Source organism: Prinia subflava, chromosome Z (genome assembly GCF_021018805.1).
Source record: "Prinia subflava isolate CZ2003 ecotype Zambia chromosome Z, Cam_Psub_1.2, whole genome shotgun sequence".
In the NCBI taxonomy this organism is placed as follows: Eukaryota; Metazoa; Chordata; class Aves; order Passeriformes; family Cisticolidae; genus Prinia; species Prinia subflava.
In genome coordinates, this window is record NC_086283.1 from 46,637,811 (window position 1) to 46,657,895 (window position 20,085).

General features: G+C 41.4%; 1 protein-coding gene across 1 annotated transcript; it reads right to left on the reverse strand.

Moving 5' to 3' along the window:
- Window positions 1-1,256: 1,256 nt before the first annotated feature.
- HACD4 (3-hydroxyacyl-CoA dehydratase 4) lies at window positions 1,257-19,839 on the reverse strand. The gene is made up of 7 exons (XM_063421602.1): window positions 19,599-19,839; window positions 15,394-15,497; window positions 13,755-13,882; window positions 7,742-7,854; window positions 5,348-5,454; window positions 4,498-4,629; window positions 1,257-3,781 (listed from the first exon to the last, which is right to left on the reverse strand). Exons 2-7 carry the CDS (start codon window positions 15,488-15,490, stop codon window positions 3,699-3,701), a joined length of 660 nt encoding a protein of 219 aa, XP_063277672.1. The 5' UTR covers window positions 15,491-15,497; window positions 19,599-19,839; the 3' UTR covers window positions 1,257-3,698.
- Window positions 19,840-20,085: the final 246 nt, after the last annotated feature.

The window sequence follows — 20,085 nt, forward strand, 5'->3', positions numbered from 1 at the left end:
AGGGCAACACACTTCTCCTTGTTGGCTCCTCCATGACTTTCATTAACAAATTGTCTTCCAGTATCTGCAGGACCTTCCTTGTCTACCAAGCCATGTTGTGCCTCCAACCAAGTATCGGAGTGTTGAATTGTCAGAGGAGGACCAGGGCCTGTGATCTCAAGGCTACTTCCAGCTGCCCATAGAAGGCCTCTTCAGCTTCCTTGTCCCAGTCAGGTAGCCTGTAGTAAACACCCACAAGAGTGTCACCCATTTTAGCCTGTCCCTTAAGTTTTACCCATAATCTCTCAACTCCTTGTCTGTCCCTGGGCAGAAGTTGATGCCCTTTCACATAAAGACCAACTCCACCACTTCACCTTGCTGACCTGTCCTTTCTAAAAAGTACACAGGAATCCATGACCACATTCCAGTGGTGTGTTATCCCACCATGTCTCTGAAATTGCAGTGAGCATCCAGGTTCCCTAGGAGGGGTGTAAGAGGGTTGCCCATAGCCATACACATCCTTGAGGTGGTTAGCCCCAGGACTCTCATCTTGAGGCAGCCAAGCCTGCCCCGGTTGGCATGGCCCACTCCCAAGGAAGCAGTGGCATGAGCACTGCCACTTGGGACCCTAGCCAAGTCATTCAGTTTAAAGCCCATTTTGCCAAATTGGCCAGTCCACTGCCAGAGCTTCTCTTGCCCTTTTGAAACAGGTGGATCCCATCCCTTCCTAACAGGCTACAATCATTAAATTACAACTCAGTGTCATAGAAGCCATTGTCTTAAACGTCTTTTTGCCTACCTAATTCTGAGCTTTTCTAGGGACTTAGGTGAGGCATTGGAGCTGAAGTTACAGTAGCCTTTTGTGGTCACACATGGAAGGCTGACTGCCTCCATCTCCCAACTGCGTGCACCAAGTTACCCCTGTACCAGAAGAAGGTGGGGAAGTCTTCTGTCATGAGTTTCATGCCTCTTTCATGCAGTTTACATTTGGGGGTCCTCTCGATAGTGAATTTTAAGGAATCCTTTTCCTATTCCAGCCTTTTACCCAACTGGAGGACTCAAGATACAACTTTTGTTTTAACATAAAACAATAAACATGGTTTAATCTGTGATAGATTTGACCTCAGCTGGCTTCCAGATGTCTGTTCAGCCTCATCTCCTACACAGGACATTCATTCTCCCTCCTCCTCCTCAATGACAGGGAGAAAATAGGATGAGAAAGTTCATGGGTCAAGATAAAGACAGAGTGATCATTTACTATTCACTGTCACAAAAACAGATTCAACTTGTGGAAGAAAAGTTTATTGCCAATTAAAAATAGAGTAGGATGGAAAGAAAAAAGACAAAAGTAAAATTATCTTCCCCCTACACCTCCCTTCTTCCTAGGCTCACTTTACTCTTTCATTCCTGCATTTTCTACCTCCTCCCTCCCCAAGCAGTACAAGGTGGGTGTGCGGGTTGCACTTAGGTAATAAACCTTAATCTCTGCTGCTTGTTTGTCTTCACAGTGTTGCCATGCTCCAGCATGGGGTCCCTCCCATGGGATACAGTCCTTCATGGTTTTTTCTCACAAGCTGCAGTTGTTCAAGCACTGCTCTAACATAGGTCCTTTCCATGGGGTACAGTCCATTAGGGAAAACGCTGCCTCAGTTTGGATCCCTACTGGGCCACAGTTCCTGCTTTGTTTCTGTGGGCTCTCCATGGGCTGCAGCTTCCCTCAGCACACAGCCACCTGCTCCAGCCTGGGGTCCTCCACAGGCTGCCATGTGCATATCTTGTCTGGTGTGTATCTCCATGGGTTGCAGAGGGACAACCTGGTCCACCATGGTCTTCTTCATGGCTCGCAGGGGAATCTGCTACAGTGCCTAGAGTAGCTCTTCCTCTCCTTCTCTATTGACCTTGGTGTCTACAGAGCTGTTTCTCTTACATTTTTCTTACTCTTCTTTCTCGCAGCTGCTGCATAACATGTCTTACCTTTTCTTAAGTTTTCAGAGAGATGCCATGCCATCGTCTTTGCTGTTTGGCTCAGCAGTGTTCTGCAGTGGCTCAATTTTTGAACTGGCTGGAACCAGCTGTTTCTGGCATGTTGAATTTCCAAGGAAAAAATGTTCATTTTTTAACTTTAGCAAGTTATATAGTGGTTTAATATGGAGTTATTCTGGCTGTCTTCGAAACTGTCTTCTTATTCAGCTGCTCTATATGTTTCTTTACACTGCACACTGTTCACACTTGAATCAGTTTGGGTCAGACAGAAGCCCAAAGTGAAAGCACTTCTGTTTCTCTACTAAATTCCAAATTTCTGTTTGCAGTGGTTTGAAAAAAAACTAATCCAGGGTTGACACTATACTATTCTATTCTATGCGTGATCATGTTACTTATGGTCAGTGATCAAAATAGTCTGCAGATATTGTCTGCCACATGTATTAAATAAATAAAAATTATAGTAGGTGACCTTTCATAACAAATTAATTTATCTTCACTGTTTCCTTAAATAACCTCTTAGGCTGCATAGTTTGAAAAGTCACACAGGCAAAAGCCTCCTCATATTGTAACAGTGTTTCATTTCCCTTTAACTATTACCTTCTCTCCTATTCCTATTATCCAGGTTCCCTCCCCACAGTTTTCAGTCAGCTACAAAAAAAAAAAAAAAAAAAAAGAAGCCTCACTTTTCTCCCCCACATGCTTGAATTGAAATGTAGGTGGTCATCAATACAGATGAAACATCAGAAAAGCTCCTGCCAGCCTCTAAGGAATTATTTGGCTATTTTTGCCTGTATAATCCATTGGGTTGCTGTGTATATTCTTCATTCCCAACCTTTGAAAAGCCTGTGTTCTAGTTGCATTCTCACAGATTATCCTAGCGAAGTATGAGGGCAATACAATTGAGTAAAATGCCTAGGATTTTGCACATGACTTTTGACAGTCATTCAGTTCCCTTTTAGGAACAACATATTATTTGACCTGACTACATCACACTCCTTTTGCACGTATCTGTCTGCTGTTCAGCATGGAAGAAAATCATTGTGGGGGAAGAGACTGACATGCCAAACACATGATTGCATTTATTTCTGACCCTTAAACATCCTCTTGAATATATACTAGATGAGTACCTTAACACTTGCCTTTCTGATTTAGCTGCATTTTCTGGAAGCTTCTTTTGATAACTGAAGGATGGGGGCCAGAATGTGAAGGATCCTTAGTGAATGCCTTGGTTAATCAGCATGTTAGTCTCTTAGCATGTTAGTTAGGTTGCAAAGGTTCTGACTTCTGCTCCTTTAGAGATTCTGGTTCCAGACAATTTAGAATTTATATGTGAGGTGCATACATGTTGGCGTAGTATAAAGTAGTCTTACAAATTAAATTATATTGTCATTACAGAATATCTGTAGCTAATGAAATAAGAATTAACACTGAAATAAGGTTGTGGCTGTGAGTTGCGGCACTCTTCAATTTTTTTCAGAACTCTATAACATATGTTAGAAAAAAACATTACTTTTAAAAACTGGCCACTCGAAGCCAAAACATCAAAAATTTTCAAAAGCTGCTCTATTTTTGAGGTGCACTCAAGAGATCTACCTTTTCTGAAAATTCTACACAGCCAGATAACATTCATGCAAAGAGGAGTTTTGCATAGAGAAATCTTTGTCCAGTTTGTTTTTAAATATGATGTGCAGCAATCCCCTAGGAATATATTTTGTCCTTCCAAACAAAATATCAACTTAACTTCTTTTATTTTTGATGTTGCCTGTCCCAAGATGTGCCATTCTCTCAGAGAAGAGGTTCTGGATAATAAAGCACATACCTGGATCAAAACACAAAAAGTATAAGAACAAGAGAGTAGAATTCAACCTGTCTCCAATCAATTTAGAAGGAACTGTAAGAGCCTTCATCTGGCAACTTTGCACAGGTCCTTCCATGTGCTTAGGAACAGAGCACTACATCATAAAGACCATATCCTTCAAATTCATATTAAAGCAAATGACAGAATAAAGACCTCTGTATGATGCAGCTTAAATCAGTTGAAATTTTTGCAAAGTATTTTGATGAGAAGGAGAAGGGATCTGCTTATGTGCAGGTTTTGGAGTGGCTTTGTTTCTTCATCCCTTTAAATAATTTTGCTGTAGAAGTCCTAATTGAGATAGAACTTCTCATTTCATAGGAGTTATGAGGGAGGAAGAGTTGCACAGAAGCAGAATATGATCAAATCGGAATTGATTATTTTTTTTAAAAAAGTGAACAAAAGTGCAAGTTTCACTAAACAGCTGTAAGTCTAGCATCACTGAAACAACTTTTATAAGTTTGTGTTGTTATGCACCGTATGCATGGTGTATGTTGCAAATTTAACTATTTGTATTTGAAAGGTATTGGAAATCAAAACAGGGACTTTCCTGCAGTGGTCTGCAGGAGATGTAGCAGAGAGTTAAAATTTGTGAAAGGCTCAGTATGGATTTGATTTTTTGTTGCCATAGGCATCCCAGCTGTGTTGAGACCCAGCTTTCTGGAGGACGAGATACTTACCTCCAAAGAGCACTAGCAGGTACATTTTCAGAACATAGGGGAAGTAGATTGAGAAGGTGAATGGAAATGGTAGCTTGATGGAGTATGTGCCAAAGGATTCAAAATAAGGCAGTGATACACAAATTGCAAATCCTGTAAAAACATGGTAAAGCCTTAGTCTAAAGGAAGCAGAAGATCTTCAGAAAGCTTAATGAACAAGTCAGTTACCTTTTATATTTTATATACCTATACATACATACATACATACATATATATATATGTATTCATATATATATGCATGTTTTCTCCTTGAGTTCATTTTGTATGTTTGGGATGCTAATTGCTCTAAATACTAGAATTAATAAATATGTCCTATTCACTAACAAGTGCTGTTAGAAACAAGTGCTCTCAGTGTGTTCTCAGTGGGCAGAGTTCTTGGTGTAAGTATGATAACCTGCTAAGTATGGCCTGAGCCAGTAAGGTCAGCCTCAGCAGGGGAGAAGCTTTGGAACTTGCTGTCTAGTATACTCAGTCTGGAAGGGAGGAATCCATATGTCTTTTATGAGAGTATCTTTCTGTTTTACTGAGACAAAAAGAGTATTTTCCCATATTTTTAAAAACCTAAACAAAACCAAGCAAACAACCCCAAAACCTACCAGACACACAGGCCCCAAACCCCAGATAGTTGCTATTAAAGAAGAAAATAACATTGAAGAGAGACAGAGGTGACATACAGGTTAATAGGAAGGTACATGAACATTTATGACAGCTCTGGCAATACATGAGGGACTGCGTTAAACACAAACAGCAATTGAAGTGATCACATTTTACTGAAGGAAGCAAGTGGTTGGTACCTTTCCCATCTCCTTACCTTTAGCCAGAACTGAAAGAGGATAAAGTGGGATGCACAGTGAGAAGTTGAGCCATGTGAGTGGTAGGTAGTATATGCCCATCCTTGCCAACATGTTATAAGTGTACCTGCAATAAGAGGAAAGCAGATGAGCTTCAGAGGAAATTATGACGTCTTAGAATAAAGATATGCTATTGGAAAATTCAAAGGGATTGCAGAAGAGCTTGGAGGTAATCTGAGTAAATTTCAGAGCCAGCAACAGTTTTTATTCAGGCTCCAGTGCCTGAAAGTAGATAGTTTATGTTTTCAGAAGAGTTATCTGTGGTGGTACCTTAGAGCAGGTAGATGGCAATAAAGCCCTCCAGACAGAAAGCTCTGTCAGAAACCAGCATGATTTCATACTGGTCCATCAGAAAATGGATTTCAGATGGGAGTGTCGCAACTGAGAGGGGCAAGCAGACTATCACTGTTGCTTGGGACCAAGACAATCCTAATTTATGACTGCTAAGCTAGCTGAATTACTGCTGGAGAAGGTCAATCAAGGAGACAATTGCAAGTACATAACCTGTAGTACATCTGCCCCTCTCCTGGACCTCAGTAGGGGTAGTAGGTCCAAAAAAAGCTGTTGCTCACCAGTGTAATGTAGCATTTTATTTTTACTGTGGCTCATACTGTTGCTCAGTGGGAGACCAGAATGCTCAGTACTTCAGTCTCCGAATTTGACCTGATCTTGGTTTGATCTTTAAGTGGTACAGTAGCTCTCTAGACACTGAAGAAACAGGTCTGATTGCATTTTTGGTCATCTGAAAGACTTTCTGCACTGTGAGCTTGCTAGAGATGTGTAAATCTATTACCCAAGACTTTCTGACAGATGAAACTAGTGTTAAACACACTTCCCAGACTTCCTGTATTCCCTTGTTATTGATTAATTTGATGAATTTCGCATCATACCTGGACTGTAGAAGAGTGTGGTAGGCTGAAAATGGACCAATATAAGGAAACAGCTACTCCCTCTCCATACAATTCCATGGGCTGTTACAGTATAAGCAGGAAAGATCAGAAATTGCTCTCAGTATATCACGAGCCATGATGTGTAATAAATAGTCCTTCAGATAAATTTGTGTTCCTGAAAGTTTTTGTGGAAAAACTTGTGATACTTCAAGAGTAGTTGGCTAAGGGATGGGAGTGATCCCTATTCACTTTTAGACATGAATACTTCTTTGAGATACTAGGAAATGGTACAGATGCTGTAAAATAAATCAGGTAAGAATTCTAAATTTGTATGGGTTGTACTATGGTTTATTTGAATTGGTCATTTGCTGCTATAGACCACAGGAGCTTTCCTGTTAAACAACTGCTGTTACTGCTGTTGGTGCTTAACTGTTCTTTAGCAAGGGTAGAAAATAATGATGCATCAATAGCACTACTATGCACTGACAGAACTTCCCAGCCAGTATTGCTTATACTTTTAGATTTCTCTAGCTGCACTGAACCCTTTCATTTCAGATTAGGTTCCACTGTTTTAGTTTTACAAACTTCAAATAGAAATGGGATGGAGCTATAATCTAAACAATTAATATTGAAATGTATTTCAAAATACTCTGAAGCTAAAATACTCTGACCTAAAATCTTTATCAACTCCCTCTGACACTTTACTGTTTCAGATCTCTTTTATAACATAAGTTTCCTTTGCTGCCTAAAACCACATACTTCAGTCAGTCCCCTAAGCAATATATTTTTTAGCAGGAAAAAAAAAAGTTTTGCTGCAATACATAGGTTGCTGTGAGAGCTGTGTCTTCTTAAAATGCTTCTTCATTCTGTATGTACCTGCTCTGTGTCTACAAACTGAGGTGCAGAGAGGCTTACAATACACATAAGGAATATTTGCTGTTCTTGTGGTGTGAAAGATGCCCTATTCCACCAAAACGCTCAGTTTCCTGCAGCAGGAGCTCTTAGCTTTTTAGAAAGCACAGTGCAATTAACCCAGAATAGTCTTTCTGCTGGTGCTACCATACTGTGCTGTCAATCTTGGATCAAAGTGGATAAAAAAAATAATAAAGCAACAGGATGGTCATGGCAACCGGGATGGTTTCAGGAATTACTGTTCTCCAGAAGCTAGTTGTGATGGCCTTCTAAATTTTTGTTAAAACCATCAAAGCCTTTGAAATACAAATGTTAATTCAGTCTGCTAATGCATTACTCTATCTTATATCTGTAAATTACTCTGTTTCTTAACCATGTGGATTTTTGTAAAAATCATTAGGTAACTTAAAAAGTTCAAGCTTTTATTTAGAAATGGATTACATGCTTTGCCAATTTTGAAACAATTAAATAAGCCTGCTGCCGGATGGGGGTGGAGTTCTGCTGGCAAGAATAAACCATTTTCCCCTCATAGTTTTGATGTTGACTCCTTACCTGACCACATCTAATAAATTCCAAAGGAAAAATAAAACACACACGACGTATTTCCCTTGAACTTCTTCCTGACTGTTGATCACGACAAATAAAACAATTATTCTCTCAGTGATCTGAAAAGAAAAGAAAACTTTGAATTCAGGTAGCACATTCTGTAACTGTTGTTTCTGTGGCATTTTGGCAAAATAGGAGGCCACAAATGCATCCAGTTTCTTTACACAAAATCAGCAGTGAACATTTTGTTTCGTGGCCTGTTTTTTGTCCAAGGTCCTTCAGCAAAGAGAATTGGACACTGCTGACTGTAGCATCAAAGACCTGTTACAGTACATGCAGAAATTGGCTTGCCAGCTGGGATGACTTGGGTTTGTAGCCAAGAAAACCTGTGGATGACCCCATGGAGGCCATGGAAGCAAGGGCTACTCCTGGTGCACATGACTACCTGGAGGATTTGCAGGGCTAAGCTTCCTGGCTTGTAGGCCCTCTGGAAGGCAGTAGGATACAGAGGGCCCTTCTTGGGGGGCAGGTCATATGCCAGAAAGTACTAATCTTGCACTCCCAGATCTGTGTTTCATATCTTGGAAATCTGGGTCCCAAGGAATCTCTTTCATGTAAGATTTGCAGAAAGAAGGAGGAAAAGTAGAATTTCTTATCTTTCTTTTCCATCTTATTCTTGGTTACGGGAAGTGGGTTTGAGCTTGTCACTTACGTGAATGATTGCCATAGTATTTATGTCCTAACATTTTTCTCGTGGTTGAACTTTATCCAACCCTCAACTGAAAAGATAAAGTGGATTAAACAGGCAGTGTCTCCAGTTAAAATAAATACTTTGGTAATATTAAAGAAATTAAAAACAAGTGTGTATTTTTGTAGCTTTCTTGACAACTTTTCTAACAGTACCCAAGCCTTGACCTGTAAAATAAATGTGTCAGTACTGCCAAGAGTTGTCAAGCTGTCCCAGAACACTAGTAATTCACTCTGATTTACACTCTAGTTGAAAGTGTTGAAGGAGAAAACATGCACCTAAGCAGTTGATATGAATTGATACAGCTTCGTTGGGCCAGGATTTTTTACCCTATGCCATGTTTCCATAAGGTATGTTAGCTGTAATGATTTCACAAGTTGAGACGTCAAGTCAGTTAGAAGTAACAAAATGAAAGTTGTTTTTTAGAAGTGCTGTTATTCTTCATTGGTTTCCCCAGACTCCTACCTTAAATAAAGTAAGAATTTTGCCTCTCAGCAAATTTGTGTGGTAGTTTTGCTGCATAATATTTACAGGTTCCTGCATGGACTGTGCTGGCCACAAACCCTTTTTTCACAAGCCACATCTGTCAAATAAAACAGCCTTCACTTCAGTATTCAGCAAAATTACGTCAGAGCAATTTTTCATATAGAAAGAGAGCACGTCTATTCCCCAGGGATCTGGTTCCTCATCTTGGAAAGCACTGAGAGGCCACAACAGCTAAAAACAGTTTTCCTGCTTCTCATCCTCCTATGACCATCATCTTGTGCTACTGATTTTTAAAAAGGTCAGATGTTGGCAGACTTCTATATAGATGGGTCAGGAAACAGAAAGTGAGAGCCAATATGTCCTGTGTTTGCACACTGATGCGGAGGAACATGGCAAAAACGTGGGGGAACTGGAAGTATTGATGCAGACCTGAAACCACATAGAACAGAGACAGAAGAAACATGGCGGGGCAACGATCACAAGAAAGAAATCAAAACAAAGGTAAAAGCTGTGTGAGCACTGGGTGGGACTGTGTGCTGGAGAGAACAGATAAAATAGGATCTGAGTTAAAATTGTTAGATGAAGAGTGGTAAAGAATGCAGCATTGGTGGTGTGGGCTGATCCTAAAATCAGACTTGAGATGTGGAAAGTTCTTCAATATTATTAATACAAGAGCTGTTTCAAGGAATTGCCACAGGTGTTGTTCTAGAGACCAAGGGCTTTATCATGATAGTGAAATGATGGACATGTTCTTAGATGTCAGAGCTGGAAGATTTTCCAAATGGTCACTCACTTCTGAAAAAGTGGCGGGGTGGATATGTGCTAGAAAACAGCACGGGATAAATGATCAGGATCTGATCCCATTTCAGTGAGAGAAAGGACAAGGAGTAGGAAGGTAGTTAACCATTTCAAACTCCAGTTTGAAACTCCAGTTTCAAATGGATGTGTGCTGGCCAGTGAGACAGAATGACTATGGATACCCACAATTCAGCCTTACAATCTGGAAATGGAAGAAGCTGTGGATTTTCTTCTCTCCCCAGGATACAAGCAGAAACATGAGGCAGTGAGAACCACCTACCTGGGGCTCAGCAGATTTCCTCCATCAGGCATTCATACTGGGAAAGGGGAGCAATGGAGTAATGGAGGCATGCACATTACACGTGATGGAACTCAGTAATCTGACTGTAAAGTATGTTAAGCACCGGCAAGAGCAGGAAATTGGAGATGGCACAAACTGATCATCTTGAGGTATTCTGTTCCTCTCAGCTGCAGTCTCATCTGGCAAGTAATAGGCTGCACAAAGTAGTCACCAGACACTGAAACTGGAAGGATGTGGCCTTGGTCTGTAGCACATCTGCCGGGCAGGACACAGAGCTGGCTGCTCAGGACAATTGTGATGAGGACAGACAGTGACATTATATCACTTTCTCTGCATAATTGAGGAGGTTGCCTGCCTGCTTGCCTTTATTCTCTTTCCTTTCATAGCACTCCTAGCTTTAGGTAACCCACAGAAATCAAAGGTAAATGCAGGGTTTAGTCAAAGGCTGGAGACATTTTCTGCAGGTGAAGAGTCAGGGTGCTTCTTGGAGAAAAGAAGTATATGTTGATATTGTGTTGATATATGTAAACACATATCTGTAAGCATATATACATGAAGTCATGTACATTTATAAATACACATACACACATATAAAATGCATGTGCTGCTGCTCAGCTGTGGATTGTTTCCTGGATGGATCATCCGTCCCTGCATCAATGATGTGATAGTCTCTGTAGCTACTCTCTTGCTTTAAAATAAAAAAAAAAATAAAGCACAAAACTACAAGTCGTATGTCTTCACATTCATGAAAAGGAAGCATGTGCTAACATATCACAAAGCATAAATACAATGTTTTCAGTTTTCATTCCTTCTTTAAAGTCAAATTGGAATTTCCTTCATTTTCTGACACTCATCTCTCATAGGATACAACAAGTTCTGTAGAGTGATACAAATTTCTGCAAGGTAGACTGAGTTTCTTAATCAAGTAAGCAAAACAGAGCAAATTTGGCTAGAGAAAATAGCACATTCACTTCCATTTTTTAATAACCATGACTGTGCAGTTTCATACTTGGTACCTGAAATACTTACATAGTTCCTCAATTTAGTGTATATTAACAAAAAAACAAAACAAAAAAACCCCACACAAACCCAAAAGAAAGTGAGAAAAGTGTCACTAAATATTTAAAGTTTAAAAATTATGTTTTTATCACAAAATCATAGTACATTTCTTTTGGTTTGGTAAATCCAATCGGTTTGCAGAGGATGAAAAAATGCTCTTTGTTTCACAAAAACACCAGTCTTTTCTTAGACCTTTCCTCTCTCCTTGCTATGGCACCAGTCCTGTCAGCCTCTAGTCCCTAGCCAGACTAACACATTTCATTACCTTCTGTTGTGGTGACAACAATGACATGTGACATGTTCTCCTGCCCTCCTCCAATTATTTAAGATGTAAATGGCCCTAGAGACATCCCTTTGCACTAGCTTTGTGACTATCCCCTGCCTCACCTTACCCCAGCACATGCATCACACAGGACTCGTCTTTCTTTCATGGTGTGACTTGGCCTTGGCCTACCTTGCTCTTCTCAGGTGCCTGGTGGCCTGACACTTTGTCCCTCAATGAGTTTTTCCAGAAGATTCCTCTGAGTTCGTTTTTCCACTATCGATATCATGTATCTCGAAGTGTTTTTCCTAAATGCTACTAAACCACAACAAATGCAATACTAGGCAGAAATCTTTCACTGAAGGATTCATTTACATCTTGTATTTGCTATAATGCCTACAGAACAACCTGCCACCATGGCGCTCTTTTCATAGCTTGTTGTATTCAATGTTGATTTGTACCTCCACTCTTGTGCTTCCCTAAAATTGCCTGAGCCTTCTGTTTTCTCATCCTAGTGATCACCTAAGATGAACTTCACTGTGGATGTGCATGCACATGCCTGTTATGAAGGATGTATACAGGGTATGTTTTAAGCTCAGAATCAGAATAGGTGATGGGAGCAAAGAACCAGGCAGCCACTCTCAAATTCTTGCACCTTTACCAGTGCCCTGACTGTGCAGCAGTCTAGGAGGCTGCAACAAGGTAAACATCTCTTAACTAACTGTCCTTCCCTAGTTCACTGTGGAAAATACACCTTTTTTTTTTTTTTTTCCTAAGAGGCAGTGAAGAAAGTGAGACGAGGCATGTGGGTGTAGTGTTGGCACACAGCTGCTTAACCTACACTCTCAGCAAAAGTGGGTAACTCACGGGACAGCAGAATCTCTAGCAAAGAGCTTACACATCTTGTTTGGACAGCATGAGACTGCTGCCAACATCAGGGGAAGAGAGTTGTTTGCGGTGAGAGTGCAGCTGGGGAAAGAACCGAGTAAGGATCCAAAACTGTATTTGGAGTGAGGTGAACTCCGACAGTCACAGTGCCATATGGTTCCCTGAGCCGCCTCTCCATGCTGAGAGAGAGTGCACTGCACTAACTGCACTCCCCAAGAAAGGTCACAGTTTTCTTGCTCAGAAGATCCATTTCATACTAATGTCATTTGTGGCAAGAGAGAACAGTGTTTGTGCAGGCTTCCCTGATCTCTGCCTTGTGTAAGTCCGCCTAGGAAAGAAAGACTATGTCAGGGTTGGGGAATGTGTAAACTCTGCCAGGACAAGGCTTGCTTTGATGACTAAGAGTAGGCTGCTCTTCTTTCCAAGACATTTGTTTGAAATTTGTTACAGGTCATACTAGATAGGAGTCTTCTTTCTCCCCTAGACTAGCATCAAAGCATGTGGATTTAGGCAGGGAAAAGCAGCTATTTGCATTTTGATTAATTTGCTGCCATACTTAGGGAGCAGTGTAAAGAACAGAGATCTGTATTAGTCAATTAGCTGATTAGTTATTTAGACAATTAGTTATTAGAGATTGGAAAAGAGGAACATCTTCAGCCATGAATATGTCATTTGACAAAAATAGGCTATCCAGAAAACTAAAAACATAACTAACTACTCAGAAGGTCTTCTACCTTCTGACTGCTGAGAGAAATATGAGTTTCACCATTATTCAAATACTAAGGATTGAAAAAGTTTGAAGGTAAATTCAAGTACTCATTTTGCTTTTTCCAATGCATTAAGAAAAAACCTGAGATTAGCCCCTGAAAGGAAAAAAAATAGCATGGCAAGGAAAATGTCAGAGTATCATCTTACTTTCTGCTATAGCATGTGATGTTTTGGCTGGTTTTCTGCCTACAGCTGTACATATGCCAAACTACTAGGGAAAAAGACCAGCCTGGTTAAACACAGAACTTACTTACTGAAAGTAAGGGGAAAAGAAAGAGTATATCACCTCGGGGAGGAGTGGAAGGTAACTTGGGGCACTACAGGGATGCTGGATAGTTATGTTGGGAGAAACTTAGAAGAGCCAAGCCCCCCTGGAGTTTAATTTGATCACTGCAATAGGCCACTGACCAACTTCTGCTAGTGGCCACTCATCTGGACATTTTCTGGGTCCATGCTGGGGACTAAGCATGGGGTACTTAGTATTTAGTTTCACTCAAAAAAACCCAAAAAACCCTTGACAAGACAGTTCTTTCCCAAACAGCCCAGTTCTGGGGAAGCAATTCCTGCAGTTGGCAAACTATCAGCAAACCAGGCTGTCTGAGGAAGGGTGGAGGTGCAGCATTCAGGGTAGTTCAACCTGGGCTTGTCCCTAGGGGCAGCCATGGCTGCTGTGTGTCGGTCATGAAAGGAGTGTTGAGAAGGAACTTACCTGCAAAAACCTGGGGAGGAGACGGCTTTTGTCAATGCCAATGAGGATGTGTAGAATCTCCAAGACAGATAACAACTGGCAAAGGCGCATTACAAGTCCTATAGAGTGAAACGTGTCAGCCAGTGAATCTACAGACAAAATTAAGAGAAAGATTAGAGGATGATTATACAGTAAAAGTCTGGAGCAACTACAGGGTTTGCTTTTACACTATCATCACTGGAGATGACGAGAAATAAAGTTCACATGGTACCAAACTTCTGGGTAGCAGAAGAAAATCTTCAGGGAGTGGAGAAGGCAATCTTCTCTCTGTGTGTGGCTCTGACACAGAGGCAGGAAGCTGAGAAAAGGATCCCCATACTTAATGCATGGGCAAACACTGTGCAGGATGTGTTGGTTTAGAGATACTGCTTTGGGGTATTTCTAAATAGGAGAAAATGTTGAGGAAATGCATGAGGAATTCTAAACATTAGGAGATGATGAGTTCCTGCCTGTGTCTGCACTGCAGTAAACAAGTAGTCCAGAAAGTAGGCATGTGCCTACAACTGTCCACCATTATAAGTAATTTTAAATTTTCAGTCACTAGTGTCTTGGTTTGGAAAGACAGGTATCTGTCAGGGGAAACTGGAGTTTCCCTTGGAATGGAAAACGTAAAAACCCCCTCCCTCCAAATTATTGCAATTTTGTAATTAAGAGCTTTCAGGCAAAAATATGGGAATAGGAATAACAGTTCTTTACTAGGAATATAAAAAAAATACAAATGCAGTAGTACAAAAAACAAACAAGCAAACAAACAAAAGTCCTAGAAAGCCCTGACAGAGTCAGAGATATGACCTGACACCCTGTTGTCAGGGTTGGAAGCAGTCCAAATAAATCCTCCTGGAGTAACAGGTGTTGTTCTGTGGAGATGATCCTGTAGAACAAAGGGTCCAATGCTGGCGAGATGGGTCCAGTCTTCCTCCAAGAATTCAGTAGAAAACCAGCTGAATTGGTGTTTGGGATTGCTGGTTTTATCCCGGTGGAAAGGCTTTGGCTCCTCCCGCTGGGTGGAGCATCTCACAATGGAATGAGGTGATGTTATCAGTCATGTGAGAGGCCATTTAAGGTGATGTCCCTCGGAGGAGGAGGGGTGCAAGAGGAGAGAAGAACAATACCTCCCAACCAGTTTCAACAGATGAAAACAGAATACACATTTTTGGTTACATTTTTCAACCCAAGACAACGAGTTTTCTATTTTTGTGTCTTAACCCCAGGCAACAGAAAGAGAAATATATTGCAATGTTTTTTAGAAATAGAGAGTCATGTGCAATAACCACAAAGATATTCTCTCCTGGTGGCTTCAGTAAGATTAATATTTGCCATAATGACTGGACCTAGTAAAATTTAGGTTTATGTCTAATTCAAATGCCACTGAATATTAAAGTTCATTAGCAAAACAAGAGCTTCATTCGTATGACAAGGGTAGAAGACAGGCACAAGTAATTTGTTCAGCCTTTTTAATGGAGTGTCTTTCTGTTAGTTACAGTCACTGGTATTGGACATACACATGCTCAGAATCTTAACTTTTATCTCTAATTTGGCATTTCTGTGTGTCTGTCACTGCCAATTAAAACGTTCAAGGCAAATAGAGAGGGAGCCTTACCTCTTCCAAACGTCATGAACCTGATGATCATATTTGTAAATATCCAAGAATGTCCACAGAATTGCATTAAGTCATACACAAACAGGTACGTGTTCATGGTAAATCTGTGGAAAATGAAAATAATAAGCTATGCTACTTACAACAACATTGTAAGAAATTGCACCCTCTTTGGACATGTTAATAAATCAAAGGAAAAGAGCTGAAATTGAGAGCTGCCCTGCCAAGAAGGGCTTGGGGGTGCTGGTGGACGAGAGCTGGACATGACCCAGCCATGGGCACTCACAGCCCAGAAAGCCAAACGTGTCCTGGGCTGCATCCAGAGCAGCGTGGGCAGCAGGGGAGGGAGGGGATTCTGCCCCTCTGCTCTGCTCTGCTGAGACCCCACCTGCAGTGCTGCACCCAGCTCTGGGGTCCCAGCACAGGAAAGACATCAATTTTTTGGAGTGAGTCCAGAAGACTGTCAACTAGATTATCAGAGGGATCAAGCACTTCTCTTGTGAGGAAAGGCTGAGAGAATTGGGATTGTTCAGCCTGGAGAAGAGGAGGTTTCAGGATGACCTAACTGTGGCCTTCCAGTACCTGAAGCAAATTTTAAAAGATGAAGACTTTTGACAGGAGCATGTACTGACAGGACAAGGGAGAATGGCTTTAGACTGAAAGAGGGCAGGGTAAGATGAGATATTAAGGAAAGAGTCTTTACTATGAAGGTGGTGAGGCACTGGAAGAGGTTCCCTAGAGAAGCTGAGGCTGCCCCATCCCTAGCAGTGTTCAAGGCCACAAGAGGGATGGCATTCTGAACAACCTGGAGTAGTGGAAGGTGTCACTGCCCATGGCAGAGGTGTTGGAACTAGATGAAGCTGAGTGAAACTTAACAATTCTTAATGTCCCTTCTAACTCAAACCGTTCTTAGATTCTGCGAAATATAAACAGCTCAGTGAAAACTCTGTGTGTCTCTCAGAGGTCCCAGAACAGAACACTGTCTAATGGATTAAAGGTTCCCTTTGTTGCTATACTTAAGATACGCCCAGAAAAATTTTCAGAGTTCCCACCAATCATTAGGGTGATCTGTGGCCATAAAGTGAAATTTCTGCCTCCAGAGGAAGAAGTATCTAAACAAAGACACTCCATTAACTTCTGGATTCAAGTTGCATTTAATAAACAAAATCTTATCCTGTCAGAGAAGACTAACTTTTGCAGCCATTCTAACCTAATTTTCATGGACAGTCTGACTTTTTGCAAAACTTTGTAGGCTCTGGATATACCTAATTTCCCATAAATGTAATTTCTTCTGGTCCATTCTGAAAAGAGAGGCTTACCTGTCCTCCAGGTGTAAGACTGTTTTAGGAAAGTAACTTGTTAATTTTGTACTAGAATTTCTCTTATATTGGACCTTTTAACTTCCTGCCCTACGAAGCAGTATTCTCTTCAAGTTGTGCCTTGATCCTGTGTGTTCTTGTGGTATGTCTCTGCCAAAAAAATTAATTTCCTTTATATCTATACATTAACAAATGGAATAGATTTCACTCTTCAAAAAATATCTAAATTTGATAAATGCCTATACTTCATTCTTAGCATTGGACCATAAGTAACAATACAGTTATTTAAATTGATCTAGATAAACTGATCTTCTAAATTTTTATTGTAAGTAAATCCTAGGGTAGTTATAAAAAGTTGTCTTCCGCTCTTCCAGTTATGTAAGATGACAGCTATTTGCATCATCACTTCTGGAAGCACAAAAAGATTTGTGGGAATAAAATATTTCCCTCAAGAATCCCATCCTTGTCCTTTGATACTGTGAAAATAAGACCTATAAGAACCCAAAGGAACCTATTCTATATATACCATCCATTTGGGAAAAGTAGGATACAACTGAATTGAACTAAAATCCAGTGAGATCAATTAATATTTAACCCAAATTCCATCTGTTTTATTACTGAATGACACTTTGTTCCATCTTGTGGTAAGAAGCTGAGAAAATATATATTATAAAAAGACTAAAAATTAAGAACATTGTTCTGTGTGAAGAAACAGCCTTATTACTGGATGGATAGGAATTACTGTATGGAAGGTACAGGAACAGACATGAAAATCTTGAGGCTTTCCAGTCAGTCCTTTCCACCACTCTCTTTGGTCTGATACTGCTGTATGGGCTTTGCACTGGATGCAAGCTGAGCATATGGTTTCTCTCTTCTGAAGATCAGTTTGCTACGTCTGTCTGTCATCCTCAAAGCCTGTCTTTCAGTGATTTGGTTGTATTTTCCGAACTCTTCCTGCATTGGCTGGCTAGAAAACTGTTGTTTTTGCAATTTTTAAGGTACTTAATCTTGACTAAACAGGGAGTAACATTTGTAAACACAGCCTCACATTAGTGTTTTGGCAATCTGGCAGCTGTTGCAAGTTAGAACGCATAATTTTTAAAATATACCAGTGACTGCTGAAATGTGTACAGACTGTTGACATTAATGGAGGGCCCCATATTCCCCAAGGAGTGTAGAGATGTGGTGCTGGGCAGCGTGCCGGTGTTCCATGGTGGACAGATCCTGACCCCAGAGCTGCGAGCAGCACAGTTCCCTCCCTTGCTGAAACTCTCCACTGTGAACAAACACCCCTGATCTGAGAATGCATCACACTACTACTTTGTTAATCCCTGCACAAAAGCTGCCTAAGAACAAACAAACGCTCTTCACAGAAGTGAAGAAATCTGAAGAGACTGAAAGGTGATTTCAGTGTGATAAGCGGAAGCTCAAATGCGATTTTTCACCAAGGTCATTCTCATCCAAAGGCTGACCTCTTTACCCATAGAAACAGAAGGGGGCTGAAGATATTTCCCTGTCCCAACAGCTCTGCATCACAACACAAGATTCAGGCATAAGCTTCCAAGTGAAATGTGAAGGGCAATAGAGATGGTCTTTATTTAGATCCCCCGTTCCCATCGGTTCACAGCAGGGATGACTCCACATTTCACTCCCAGAACCTGCTTCTGCAGCACTGTTGCAGACAAAACACAGACTATCCATCAGGTAGTGGTTCAGTCCCTGAGGCTGCCTCAGACCTACTGGCTAGTCTTCCAAACCTCACTTTGCCACCCTGGTGCCTAACCTGCTGCCACAACTCTTCCTGATGGTGTGACTTGCTTTAAGGCATTCAAGTTTCTTTCATTTGAAGGCACTGGGGCGGGGGGAGAGTGACCACAGCACTCTGCCTGCATCGACGACAGGAGAAAGAACCAAACAGATCTTGCAGTAGATAGACCCAGAAGGCTGCGCTTGCTCTCTGCTGTTTTAGTTGTCAGTTTCACCCTATTTACTATGGCTGATTTTATGCCAAATATATTGAAATGATAGGGGTGCACTTATCATATGTAATACCAACCTTGCTTAGCAGAAAACTTATCTGCTTTCTCTGTGAGCTCAAAACCCGGAAAACCAGATGAAATGTAATAAATGTCAGAAGTAGTACACACAGCAAAGATTTTATCATATTAGTAGCAAAGCCTGATGTATTTCCTTGGGCAGAAATTTCACAAAGTGTAACTGTTGCACTTTATTATTTTTATCACAAAGGTCATCAGCTTATCTCTGTGGTAACTATCATCCAAGGCAAGCATGGAGATAGCTGCCCTCAGTGTCTGAAGGGTGGCCAGGACATGCTCCCTCGTGAGCTAAGGTGACAGCACAGCAGAGTCACCCAGATGAGGTCAGCCCTTGCCCCATTTATGTGTCCCTTGCAGGGTGCCAGGGCGAAGGCCATACTGAGGTTGCCCTCAGGGTTGTCCCACAGGGAGGGTCCCACCCGGGCCTGCATGCACAGAGCACTTCCCTGCCCCTCAGGACTCCTGTGCTCGCCGCCTTCCCAAGTACCCGTGCTGGCTGACCACACATGAGGAACCAGCCCTCATGCTGAAACCAGAATGTTCCCTTTTTTTCTTTTTTTATTTTTTTCTTTCCCTCAGCAGGCAAGGTCTGCTAAAAAATTCCCTCTGCTGACATGGTTTCCTTCTAAGTCACATTAAGTCGTGTTGGTCTGAACTTCTGTGTGTTCCCCTTCCCACCTGTGACAAGCTGCAAGCTCTATAGCTCAGGAAGAAGAGAGCTGATGAGCACAGCTGCTGTACTTTTCTCCCACACACACGTTCCACCCACTGCTTTCTCCCCTTTCCTTTTTGCATTTGGGCCGTCTGTATCGCCTGCATTCAAGTATTTTACCTGTTGCAGGGGTCGGATTGCTGCTGCTGCTCCTGAGCTTTCTCCTTTTTCCTCTCTGCAGCTGCAACAGCTGTTTGTTAGGAGATCACCCCTCCTCTTTCCTCTTACCCCACCCCACGACGTCACCGTATGTGGCACCAAGCAGGAACAGCTCTGCACTTCCCGAGAAAGAAGGTTTTAAACACAAATATCTCCACTGCATTTGCCCTGACCCTCAGTCAGCTCAGCCCAGCCCAGCTCAGCCCAGCCTAGCACAACCTAACCTACCCTACCCTAACCTAATCTAAATCGGTTTCTTGCTGTTGTACCCGTAAGCTAGTCTGTAAATCCTACTAACTTTATTCCTTAACCCAGGGCAATGTTTTGAAAGATTACTGGAGGGAAGAAATGCAAAATTATAATGCTTTTTTAATGCTTAAATTATCAACACTACTGCAATGCTATCGACTCCATCAAACAATAAGGATGGTTGGGAGCACAGTAATAA

Bases quoted from the DNA above. Each gene is read 5' to 3' on its own strand.
- HACD4 (XM_063421602.1), bottom strand. From the start codon at position 15,490: ATGAACACGTACCTGTTTGTGTATGACTTAATGCAATTCTGTGGACAT. The intron at 5,455-7,741 runs GTAAGGAGTCAA...CTCTTATTGCAG, and splicing joins AATTTATTAGATGTGGTCAG to GTACACTTATAACATGTTGG. The intron at 4,630-5,347 runs GTAAGGAGATGG...ATGTTTTTACAG, and splicing joins TCTTTCAGTTCTGGCTAAAG to GATTTGCAATTTGTGTATCA.